Genomic DNA, 12,474 nt, shown 5'->3' with positions numbered 1-12,474 from the left:
GTTTACGCACCGCACCAGCTACTCATTTGAGACTCAGTCGACCTAGGGGGAGGCCCAGGGGGCCGTCCATAAATGACGTCACGCGATTTTGGACGATTTTTGACCCCCCCCCTCGTCACACGGCGTCACAAAAAGTCAGACCCCCCCTCAAATATGACGTCACAAAGCTCTGCCCCCCCCCCCCCCAAATAAAACATGCTTCAAATCGCTTTAAACTATTGTCATTGTAGTGCGTATTTAATGTGGCGCTGCACTCTGATGTTGTAGGAGAAAACATTAAAAAGTCTATTTAATTAGGTAGAACGTGGTGTCTATATTTATTTAAAAGTTGCGCATTTTGATGTGACGTCACATTTCTCACCCCCCCCCCCCTCGTCACACATCGTCACAAATGTCTGACGACCGAAAGAACCAAAGAATATAAATTCCTGCAGTCACAAAACTTTGAAGTCTAAATTAACAAAACGCGTTGCGAGTCTGACGCGGCTTGGTTCGTGCGACGCCCCGTAGCTCCGCGAGCGTCACGCTGGGTGCGTGGTCGCTGTTGCCTTAGCGGGATCGATCGCGGTGCTGGGCCTCTCCTAGGTCGACTCAGCCTCAAATGAATACGTGGTGAGGTGCGTAAACATTGACACTAAGAGAGACAAAGGCGGCCGGGATTGGTGCTCGCCACCGACGACCCTTCGTGTGCCGTGCCGGCCTTCATAGGTGCCGCTCGCTTCCACGCACGTGCGCATGTTGAACTCTTTCGCGCCGTACGTAGGTGCATCTTTGTGAGTGTCACCCCGTGCACACACGAGAATGAGGCAACTCAAATACAATACGCGTCCACACATCTGTGCCTACACGTAGAAGCATTCGCTTTTACACATCCCATCAGCAGCTCGTCGCGGAGTGCGGCATTGCATCGGCACTTGTTCAACAGAACAGCAACACTCTCGAGCGGTGTTGATGTTAAACGTCTCATCAGCAGTCAGGCTGTCTTGTACTAATGTTTGTGAATCGCCAGGTGTGTGTAGTCTGGTTTTGACATCCGGCGTCTCATCAGCAGAGTCGGGCTTGCCGGGCTTGCTGGAACTAATGCTGATCAATCAACAGATGTTTATGGGCAAGGATATTTCCTCTCTTACAAAAAATGCTCCTAGATTGACACAATAATATCTGACAAAGACTGGTGTTGAGATCTGATCGAGACTGTTATTATAGAGGTTGATGTTCATCAAGGCTGATATTCATTGATCGAGGCTGCTATTGATGGATCGAGGCCGCTATTGATTGATGGATCGAGGCCGCTATTGACCGAGTCGGTTGTGTTTGGTCGGGCCAGGTAACGGGGGAGCGCTGCGCCGTCTCGTTGCGGGGGTCGCCGCGATGCCGGAGCCGTGCGAGGCTGAGCTGGAGGACATTGAGGACATCCTGGGGGAGGGCGACGAGGTGGGGGGGCGCCCCCCACGGCCCCACCTCGTCCCCCGCGCCCGCCGCCGGGGGGCTCACGCGACCCAGCGGGAGGAAGTGCTCGCTGACAGGTGAGCTCGCCCTGCTCACCCGCTCCCCCCTCCCCGCTCCCCCCTGCCCCGCTCCCCCCTGCCCTGCTTCCCCCGCTCCCCCCCCTCGCTCCCCCCTCCCTCGCTCCCCCCCCTCCCCCGCTCCCTCCTCCCCCGCTCCCCCCTCCCCTGCTTCCCCCGCTCCCTCGTTCCCCCCTCCCTCGCTCCCCCCTTCCCCGCTCCCCCCTCCCTCGCTCCCCGCTCCCCCGCTCCCCCCCTACCCCCTCCCTCGCTCCCCCCTCCCTCGCTCCCCCCTTCCCCGCTCCCCCCTCCCTCGCTCCCCCCTCCCTCGCTCCCCCCCCCCTCGCTCCCCGCTCCCCCCTCCCTCGCTCCCCCCCCCTCCCTCGCTCCCCCCTTCCCCGCTCCCCCCTTCCTCGCTCCCTCGCTCCCCCCTCCCCCCTCCCCCGCTCCCCCCTGCCCCGCTCCCCCCTCCCCTGCTTCCCCCGCTCCCCCGCAATCCCAATCCGCAATCCCAATCAGCGCGAGCATTACACCACTGGCGACAGACAGATTTGTCAGGCTGTCGCCTGATGAAGTCGTAATTATTGGTGAAACGTCGCTGAGTGAGTTTGCTGTGCGTGTTGCTGTGCATGCTGCTGCTGCGCGTGTCGGTGTGCAGCGTGATCCCCGGCACGCACTCCGTGTACGTGCGCACGTGGGGCTGCTCGCACAACAGCTCCGACGCGGAGTACATGGCGGGGCAGCTCGCCGCCTACGGCTACCGCATCACAGGTGTGGTGCACGGCACCACCCAGCTACCCACTCAGCTACTCACTCAGCTACCCACTCAGCTACTCACTCAGCTACTCACTCAGCTACCCACCCAGCTACCCACTCAGGTCCCCACCAGTTACTCACTCAGCTACTCACTCAGCTACCCACCAGTTACCCGCTCAGCTACTCACCCAGCTATCCACCAGTTACCCACTCAGCTACCCACCAGTTACCCACTCAGCTACCCACCCAGCTACCCACCCAGCTATTCACCCATGCACCCAGCCACTCTTCTACCCAACTATCCACTCAATGACCCACCCACCTAGCTACCCACTCACCAAACAATAGACTCACCCACCCAAATACTCAATAACCTCATGACCCACTCGACCACCCAGCCAGCTACCCACTCAACTACCCACCAAGCTCCTCACTCACCAACTCAGTTACCTGCCTACTCAACACCCACCCAGCTATCCACTCAATTACCCACTCAAAAAAGCTGCAAACCAACCTGGCTACCCATCCACCAAGCCACTTAATCACCCACCCACTCTACTACCCACCTACTCAACTACCCTCCCAACAACCCAACTACCCACCTACCCAACTACGAACTCACCCACCCAACTCCACACCCACCTATTCACTCACCTCCAACCCAATCAGCCACGCGCCCATGTGTGCGTGTATGCGTGCGTGTGCGCGTGTGTGCGCGTGTACTGCAGACGACCCGAGTGAGGCCGACCTCTGGCTGCTCAACAGCTGCACAGTGAAGGGCCCAGCCGAGGACCACTTCCGCAACGCCGTGCAGTGAGCGTCGTCAGCATCGTCACCATCGTCAGCATCGTCAGCATCACCAGCATCATCAGTGTTATCAGTGTTATCGGCATCCGTAACAGCATCCTCATCATCAGCAGCAGCTCCATCATCTTCCTTGTCGTAATCTTCATTGTGATCATCAACATCATTGTAATGGACATCTTCAGCAACATCACTTTCAGCATCAGTGGTGGCTGTGCTGGCTGTAGTAATGTGAGTGATCGTGGTGCCTGTTGTTGTGGTTGTGTGATTGACGGTGGCGGTTGTGGTTGTGATTGACGGTGGTGGTGGCGGTTGTGGTTGTGCCACACAGGAAGGCCTTGGCTGATGGCCACAAGGTGGTGGTGTCAGGCTGCGTCCCACAGGCCCAGCCTCGCCTAGGCTACATAAAAGGCCTCAGCGTTGTTGGGGTAATGACGACCACTGACCCCACGCACCGCTGCTCCCCCCTGCCCCCCCACGGCCCCTCCGTGCCTCCCCCCCACCCCTTGCCCCCCCCCACCGCATCTTATACTCCTCTCACCGCGTAACCTTTTCCGTGCCGCGCTTACTCGACGTTTCTCTAATTAATTTCACGACGAGTGGGTTTTGTCAGCCGTTTTGTCCCAGCCAACTTGCGTTACGGGACATTTACATCGTGATTATTGATTCTCGTTTGTGCACCGTTGGCAATTTATTTTGTAATGCGGTCGCTTTTGCTCCGATTTCTAAACTACTCGTCGTTTCTCGTGTCATGTCGGCGACCGAGGAACGACACTGTCCTGGTCTCTTGAGTTCTCACCTGGTTCAAACTAAATAACCCTAAAGCTTGAAACCACTCGGGCTACCCGTCGGGAAGAAAGTTTTCAATCTGTGGACGTCACCTCCAGGAATGGTGTTGAGCTGCGTGCGTGTGCGCTGCGACCGTGCAGGTGCAGCAGATCGACCGCGTCGTGGAGGTGGTTGAGGAGACCCTGAAAGGTGAGGCCCTGACGGCCGCCCCCCGCCACCCCCCCCACATCCCCCGTAATCACGACGCATCCGATTGGTCGAGGCGACACGCTTGGGAAAGCAAGCTCGCAGTTTATGATTTTGCACAACCCTTGCAACCCTCCCCCCATTCCCCACACAGGTCACACGGTGCGTCTGTTCGGGCAGAAGAAGGAGAATGGGAAGCGTTTAGGGGGCGCCCCCCTGGACCTCCCCAAGATCCGCAAGAACCCGCTCATAGAGATCATCTCCATCAACACGGGGTGAGGGTCTACGCATGGCCCCCCGGGCCCTCGAATCTCACAGGCCCCCCCCCAAACCCCCCGGTACCCCCGCCCCCCCCTGCACCCTCCCGGCCTCACGTGCGGGCACCGTAGTGGGACCGCGGCTTGCCGTCACGGGGGACGTCAGGGGCCCCGTGACATCATCGATGCCAGCAGGCCACCGTGTGCAGGCAAAGACAAAGGTGGCCGGGGCGTGGTGCCGGCCACATCGACCCTTGGTAGGCGCGCTGTGCCGCCCTTCATAGGGGGTTCGCTAACAGCACTTGGCCCAGCAGGCCGGTGTGGGCTACACGGGAGGGTTTTTAGCAATATTATTCAGCTGTGTTTTGATAAAATCCACCCATTGCGTCACTGTGCAATCTTGCCGCCTTTTAAAATGCACCCCACCTCTCCCCTCCACCGCCATCCCCCCCTCGACTGCGACCCCCCCACTGCGCCTCACCGCGCTCACTCTCTCCCTGACGTTAAATCAGCCTAATTAGACAGCCGGTGCTGTTATCTGGACATCGCAGTGCCGCCCACCCCTCCCCCAGAGACACCTAGAGTGGTCATAGGTCGATACTGGGGGGTTAAAGGTCACGCGCGGGATCACAGGGACCGGATCGATCAATTGAAATCTCGCAGAGAAGGGACGGCGGGGTGGAGAACGCACGACTGGGGGGGAGGCGAGGGGAGGGAGGGTGGGGGGCAGGGGAGGGGGGGTGGGGGGCAGGCGAGGGGAGGGGGGGTAGGGAGCGTGGCCCGCAGAGCGGCCCCGCTGACCACAGCTGAAGGGGACCGCGAGCGCAGAGCCGTCCCTGGGGTGACGACGAATCGGGGCGACTGCCCCGGACGCTGCACTTTGGGGGGCCCGCGGTGTGAGTCGCCTCGGGCCCCGCACCCCCCCATGGACGGGCCCTTACCCGTGGCCCTTACAGTGGTCCGGGCTGAGTTGTCCAATCCCGGGCCTTCCCCTAGGTCGACTCGGCACGAAATTCGCACTTGGCCCGAGGTGTGTACTGCACACGTGAGCGCTGGGGAGACAAAGACGGCCGGGCGTGGCGCTGCTGACCAGACAGCCTGCCTCGTGCGCCGTGCCGCCTGCGTAGGTGCTGCTCGCTAACAGCACTTGGCTCCATAGCCTGTAAACGGCTACATTGGGGATCTTTGTCTTCATATATACGTGCGTGTGTGCACCCGCGCTAATTGGTATGATCAGTACATGCGGAGTGCGCGGTGCGACGCGTGTTTGCCGAGTGCGGTGACTGTGGGTGACTGTGGGTGTGAAGACGCGGTGAGGATATGGTGAGGATATGGTGAGCGGCGATGATGTCACGAGGATGCCAGCGCGCGTTCTGTGCCGGCAGGTGCCTCAACGCGTGCACCTACTGCAAGACGAAGCACGCCCGCGGAGAGCTCGCCAGCTACCCCGTGGAGCAGCTGGTGGAGAGGGCACAGCAGTCCTTCCAAGGTGAGTGGGTGGGTGAGTAATCGCGTGGGTGTGTGAGTGCAGCGAGTGATATATTTGTAATGTGGGTGCGTTGCTGAGTGAATGAGTTGGCTGTGTGAATGGGCGAGTGCGTGTGTACATTTTGGCTTAAAACTTTCGTGACTGCAGGAATTAATATTCTTTGGTTCTTTCGGTAAAGTCGCTGAGATAGAGCTACGTGACTTTACCGAAAGATCCAAACAATATGAGCGCATGTGTGTGTGCATCTGTGCGTGCGTGTGCACTGGGGGAGTGATAGTGCAGTGGTTAGCGCAGTGCGCCAACCGAGTTCGATTCCTGCTCATGGCCAACGCCAGTGACAAATATTTGAATTGGTCCAGGGCCTCCGCTAGGTCGACTCAGCCTCAAATGAGTACCTGGTGTGACGTATAACAAACATCGCCACTCGGGATACCAAGGCGACAGGACGCGGTGCCGGTTACCCATTCCCCTCGTGTGCCGCGCCGGCCTTCACAGCTGCTACTCACTGACAGCACTTGTCCCAACAGCCCGTCAAGGCTACACGGGGGATCTCCGTCTGTGTGTGCCACCGCGTGTTCACGTGACGGGCGCGTGCGTGCGTGCGGCACAGAGGGCGTGCGCGAGCTGTGGCTCACGAGCGAGGACACGGGCGCCTATGGGCGCGACCTGGGCACCGACCTGCCGACGCTGCTGTGGCGCCTCGTGGACACGGTGCCGGAGGGGGCCATGATGCGGCTGGGCATGACCAACCCACCCTACATCCTCGAGCACCTGGAGGTGATGGGGCACGTGGGGCACGGGCGTGGAGCGGGGGGGGTGTGAGTACAAGGCAGAGTGGGGGGGGTGAGGCGCTCGCTCTCAGCACTTGCCCCATTGTGGGCTATATACAGGGTACCTCTGTTGCGTGTGTTTTGTCAACGCAATGGGGAGCGGTGGGGCAGCGGTTAGCGTGCTGCGCTACGAACCCGGCTACGAGTTCAATTCCTGCTCAGGGTTAATAACAGTGGCGAGTATTTGAACCGGTCCTGGGCCTCCATGAGGTTGATTCGGCCTCAAATGAATACCTGGGGAGACAAAGGCGGCCGGGCGTGGTGCTGGTGACCCACGCGTATTGGCCTTCATAGCTGCTACTTGCTAAAAGCACCTACCCCAACAGTCGGTTCAGGCTACACGGGGATCTCCGCACTGCGGTGTGCTGCGAGCAATGCCATTGGCCGACGTTGTTTATCCTCACGGCGCTGCACGGGCACGAGGTGCCGGTGACCCCTCCACCTGAGGAGAGAACCCCGGAGACGACGCACTGAGCTCGTGCCGGAGACCCCGAGGGGGGGGACGGCCGCCCCTGGCGTCTGCTTGCCAAACCCTGTCTGGCGTAGCTCGGACACTGAACCCACTCCACCCCACAAACCTGCACCTGGTCATGTGGAATGTCGGAACGCTCGCCGGGGAGGAGAGAGGCTGCCAATCGGGAGTTGGACCGCGACCGCCTGGACTTTTGTGTGCTACACGTGGTCCGGTGGACTAGTTTTGGCTCCAGTCACCACGAGGGGGGGACAGTCCTTCACTCAGTCCTCCGCTCACTCCTCTACACGGAGCAGGAAACTGTGAAACCCGGAGTGGCTTTTATTAAAAAACACGCACACGTCTACACATGCACGCATTTGCATGTGTATGTATACGCACGCGTGCTTGCGTGTTCACACGTGCGTGTTTATACGTGTGTGCGTGTTCACGCGTGTGTGCGTGTCCACACGTGTGTGCGTGTTTACGCGTGCGTGTGTGCGTGTTTACGCGTGTGTGCGTGTCCACACGTGCGTGCGTATTCACACGTGCGTGTGTGCGTGTTTACGCATGCGTGCGTGTCCACGTGTGCGTGCGTGCGAGCAGGAGATGGCGCGCGTGCTGAGCCACCCGCGCGTCTACGCCTTCCTGCACGTGCCGGTGCAGTCAGGCTCCGACGCCGTGCTGTCCGCCATGCGGCGCGAGTACAGCGCCGACGACTTCCGCCACGTCGTGCGCTTCCTGCGGGAGAGGCAAGGGACGCACGCGCACACGCGAACACGCGAAGACGCGTGCACATGCACACACACAAAAGACAAAGATCCACCGTATAGCCTAAACAGACTGTTGGGGCAAGTGCTGTTAGCGAGCACCTATGAAGGCCGGCACGGCACACGGTGACCCCCCCCTCCGACCTCCTACGCCCCCCTTTCCCACCCCAGGGTCCCTGGCATCACCGTCGCCACGGACATCATCTGCGGCTTCCCCGGCGAGACGGAGGAGGACTTTGCGGAGACCGTGCGGCTGGTGGAGGAGTTCCGCTTCCCCAGCCTCTTCATCAACCAGTTCTACCCACGGCCTGGCACGCCCGCGGCGCGCATGCCACCCGTGCCCGCCTACGAGGTCGCGACCCTCCGCCACCACCCTGAACGAACGGGCGGACGCACAGAGAGACAGGCGGAGACGCGGACACGCAGAGACCCAGACACTGAGACACGCGTAGACGCGGACACGCAGTGGCAGACACGCAGAGAGATACGGAGCCATGGAGACGCAGGCTGACATGGGGAGACACGCAGACATGGAGAGGCACGGAGACTCAGATAGACACAGGAAGATGCCGATAGATCCAGAGAGACACGGAGAGACAGTGAGATGTGGAGAGACACTGAGACAGGCACAAGCGTGTCAACATAGTGTTTTTCTTGTTTTTTGTGCACACGTGTGCGTGCCCGTGTGTGTGCGTGCTTCCGTGTGTGTGTGTACTCACTAACAGCACTTGCCCCTACAGTCTGTTAAGGCTATACGGGGGGTATTTGTGTGTGCGATTGTGTGTTTATATGTGTTCCCGTGTGTGTGTGTGTTTGTGTCCTGTGTGCATTTATGTGTCTGTGTGTGTGTGCGTATGTGCACTTCCGCGTGTGTGTGTGTGCAGAAAAAGCAGAGAACAAAGGAGCTGTCCCAGCTGTTCCGTTCCTACAACACGTATGGGCACAAGGTGAGCGCGGAACGGCGCACAAAGATCCCCCGTGTAGCCTGTAACAGACTGTTGGGGCAAGTGCTGTTAGCGAGTAGCACCTATGAAGGCCGGCACAGCACACGAGGGGGTGGGTGGCCAGCACCACTCCCGGCCACCTTGGTATCTCGAGGGGCAATGTTTGCACATCGCACCAGGTACTAATTTTAGGCTGGATCGATCTAGGGGAAGCCCAGTACTGGTTCAGATAATAGTCACTGGTGTTGGCTGTGAGTAGGAATTGAACTCGGGTCGCCACTAACCACTACTCTACCGCTCCCCGCACTCGCACACACAACAAAAACGCATACACGAATGTGATGCACCCACAGAGATACAGACAGACAAATAGACACAGAGATGCAGAGAGATACAGTTAGACGTGGAGGGACACGGAGGCACAAAACAAGACGAGAGAAGTGGAGAGACGCGGGGAGTTTTGCCGTCTGGAGGCCCGCAGCAGAGGGGGGTGCCTGTATCTGGGGCAGAACTAATGCGGATGAGACACTCTCCTGCTACAGCTACGCGCACGCACGCATGCACACAGGCGGTGTGTGTGTGCGTGCAGTGGGGGGAGCGGTGGCTCAGTGGCTAGCCGCGCTGCGCTACTAACCTAGCGAATTGAGTTGGGTTCCTGCTCACGGCCAACACCAGCGGTGATTGTCTGAACCAGTCCTGGGCCTCTCTCTTAGATCGACTCAGAATTCAGCACCTGGTGCGATGCGTAATCATCGCCGCTGGGGAGACAAAGGTGGCCAGGCTCTGTACTAGCCACCCACCCCCTCGTGTACCGTACCGGCCTTCGTAGCTGCTGCTTCTCGCTTAACACTTGCCCCACAGGCTGCACGGGGGATCTTTGTGTTTGTTGTGTGTGCGTGCGTGCACGTTAGACTTGGGGGTTGGGGGGCAAGGCGCGTCGACACGGATAATCCATTCCGAGCGTTCGCATCGCGATCGGGAGAGGGGGTGCGGCGGGAAGGGGGCGCATTGGGGATTTGTTCTCCCGTGCGTGCGTTATCCTTCATGGCGGCTGAACCGTGGTCAAACAGCGGGGGGCACGCCCCGAGGGGGGGGGGCAGCGCTGACGGTGAGTGGGGACAGCTGCGGGAGGGGAGGGGGGTAGAGGGGGCCTGTTGAAGCCGTTAAATGTTTTATTTTGTGAGAGCCTCGATGTGTTGTGAGCGGAGAGCACTTGGAATATCTTTACGCTCCGGCTGTCGCCGCAGTAGTGTTGGAAATCCGCGGAGCGTTCCACCCGTGCCCTCTCCCCTCCAACGTGACCCCCCCCCCCCCCCCCACATGACTCCCCCCCATGATCTGCGACCGATGATGTATCCGGGGGCTTGCAGGTCGGGGAGCGGCAGCTGGTGCTGGTGACGGAGGAGTCGTTTGACGGGCAGTTCTACGTGGCACACAACAAGTGTTACGATCAGGTGTGTGTGTGTGTGTGCCTGGTGCGTTGTGCTAAATCATCGCCACTGGGGAGACAAAGGCGGTCGGGCGTGGTGCTGGCCACCAACCCTCTCGTGTACCGTGCCGGCCTCCAAAGGTCTGGTAAAGACTCCACGGGGGATCTTGTTTGGGTGGGTTTGACTGTGCGGTGGTGGTTGTGGTGGTGATGACCGCGTGGTGGTTGTGGTGGTGGTGACCGCGTGGTGGTTGTGGTGGTGATGACCGCGTGGTGGTTGTGGTGGTGGTGACCGCGTGGTGGTTGTGGTGGTGATGACCGCGTGGTGGTTGTGGTGGTGGTGACCGCGTGGTGGTTGTGGTGGTGATGACCGCGTGGTGGTTGTGGTGGTGATGACCGCGTGGTGGTTGTGGTGGTGGTGACCGCGTGGTGGTTGTGGTGGTGATGACCGCGTGGTGGTTGTGGTGGTGATGACCGCGTGGTGGTTGTGGTGGTGGTTGTGGTGGTGATGACCGCGTGGTGGTTGCGGTTGTGGCGGTGGCCCAGGTGCTCGTTCCCCGTGACCCCGCGCTCATGGGCCGCATGGTGGAGGTGGACATCGTGGAGGCCGGGAAGCACTTCCTGAAGGGGCGCCCCGTTGAGCCGACCACCACCACCACCACCACCACGCCGCCGCCGCCCCTCGCTCGCCCGCTCCCCCGTGGCGCTGTGTCGGGCCTCCTGCTCCAGGTGAGACGCGGCGGAGCCGCGCTGGGGGGACGGGTGCGGGAGTTCGTGTTTTTTTATCACGGTTGCTGAGAGCCTGAGACTCAAATGTAAACAATAATGAACATTTGTAAGGCGCATTCCATCTGTAGAGCCCATGGTCAACACAACCACCAAAACCACCGCCAAAACATGAAGCGGCCAGTAACAAAATGCATCGTTGTGAACGTCGTGATCGTAGAGGAGCGGGACACAGTTCTTGAAGCCTGCGAGAGACGGTGGGCGGTGGATCTACGTGTTCCACCAACCCCTGCCCCCCCCCCCCCCGACCCTTGCCGACCCCCCCGCGTGTCGCCCCCACCCAGCGGGAACCGGCGTCGTGCCAGGCTGGCGGCTGCTGCGGGGGCGGTGAACGTGCCGGGGGGGGGTGCCCGGGGCCCCCCACCGCGGGGGCCTCCCTACGGGCCCGCGTGGCCCCCGCGGTGCGTGCGGCGGGGCTGGCGCTGGCCCTGGCCGTGGGGGCGGCGGCGGCGCTGGTGGAGATCGCTCGCGCGGCCTCCTGGGCGCTCGCACCCTCCCCGCACGGGGACTCCGTGGGGTGACTTCACGGGGTGACTTCTCAGCCGGGTGACTCCGTGGGGTGACTCGCACAGTCAGCAGGGTGACTCAGCAAGGCCTTCACCTCCACGAGGGTGACTCAACTGGTCGCTCATGTGAATGAGACTGTCGTGGTCTCTTGAGTTCTCGCCTGGTGAAACTCGTGACACTTGAACTCACCTGCCTCCTCGCTGACTCCTTCACTCAGCCACTCACCCACCTGGCCAGCCAGGCAGCCACTCACTCATCTAGGTCACCCTTCCCATCGAGACGCTTGTCCGGGCCTCTTGAGTCCTCGCCCGGTTAAACAAAGTCAACTCCACCAAACCTCGCCGGAGCCCAACGCTGGTTTAGATCACACGCGCTCCCATTTGCAGTCAAAAAACAAAAACCCCACAACACCGTCCATGCATGAAACAACAACCCTCCTGCTCGTGTGTGCATAGGGCGGTAGTCGTGTGTGCGTACCGCTGTGTGTGTGTGTGCGCGTGTGTGCTGTGTGTATATGGCAGCGTGCCGTGTGTACGGCTGTTCTGCTGCTGTGTGGAGCTGGCAAAATAAAGTGCCATTATTTTCCGCTTAAACACAATCATGATTACGTGTGTTTATTGGCAGGGTGACTCACCGTCGGCAGGGTGACTTGCCTCACCGAAGTCTCGAGACGTTGTTTTGTTCAGGAAGGTCGAGCCGAGTCGAGGCAGTAGGGGGCGATGCTGGTGTCCGAGATGGCGCTCGAGCGGCCTTGCTGCCCGGGACTTGTGTCGCGTAGGGACCAGGCCTCACCTCCTGGCCTAACCTCCTGGCCTAACCTCCTGGCCTAACCTCCTGGCCTAACCTCCTGGCCTAACCTCCTGGCCTAACCTCCTGGCCTAACCCCGAGGCCTGGGAGATGCACGCGGCCCCAGGGTTGTCTGTGGCGAGTGTCTCTGTGCGGGGGAGCGGCGGTGTAGCGGTTGGCGCGC

General features: G+C 60.3%; 1 protein-coding gene across 2 annotated transcripts; it reads left to right on the top strand.

Annotated features, from left to right (window-relative positions):
• Nucleotides 1–395: 395 nt before the first annotated feature.
• Nucleotides 396–12,101, top strand: CDKAL1 (CDK5 regulatory subunit associated protein 1 like 1). Of its 2 annotated transcripts, none has more exons than XM_061554080.1 (15): nt 396–612; nt 1,328–1,526; nt 2,164–2,276; nt 2,990–3,074; nt 3,397–3,493; nt 3,995–4,043; nt 4,195–4,315; nt 5,683–5,786; nt 6,397–6,563; nt 7,674–7,819; nt 8,009–8,189; nt 8,722–8,784; nt 10,152–10,235; nt 10,757–10,939; nt 11,281–12,101. In XM_061554080.1, exons 2-15 carry the CDS (start codon nt 1,372–1,374, stop codon nt 11,515–11,517), a joined length of 1,785 nt encoding a protein of 594 aa, XP_061410064.1. In that variant the 5' UTR covers nt 396–612; nt 1,328–1,371; the 3' UTR covers nt 11,518–12,101. The 2 variants fall into 2 exon arrangements, with proteins under 2 accessions (XP_061410064.1, XP_061410063.1); XM_061554079.1 differs by having other exon boundaries at nt 397–617.
• Nucleotides 12,102–12,474: the final 373 nt, after the last annotated feature.

The sequence above is a fragment of the Lethenteron reissneri genome, chromosome 19 (genome assembly GCF_015708825.2).
Source record: "Lethenteron reissneri isolate LAM-NWPU_2019-01 chromosome 19, ASM1570882v1, whole genome shotgun sequence".
In the NCBI taxonomy this organism is placed as follows: domain Eukaryota; kingdom Metazoa; phylum Chordata; class Hyperoartia; order Petromyzontiformes; family Petromyzontidae; genus Lethenteron; species Lethenteron reissneri.
This window is presented reverse-complemented; position numbering and strand designations above follow the sequence as displayed.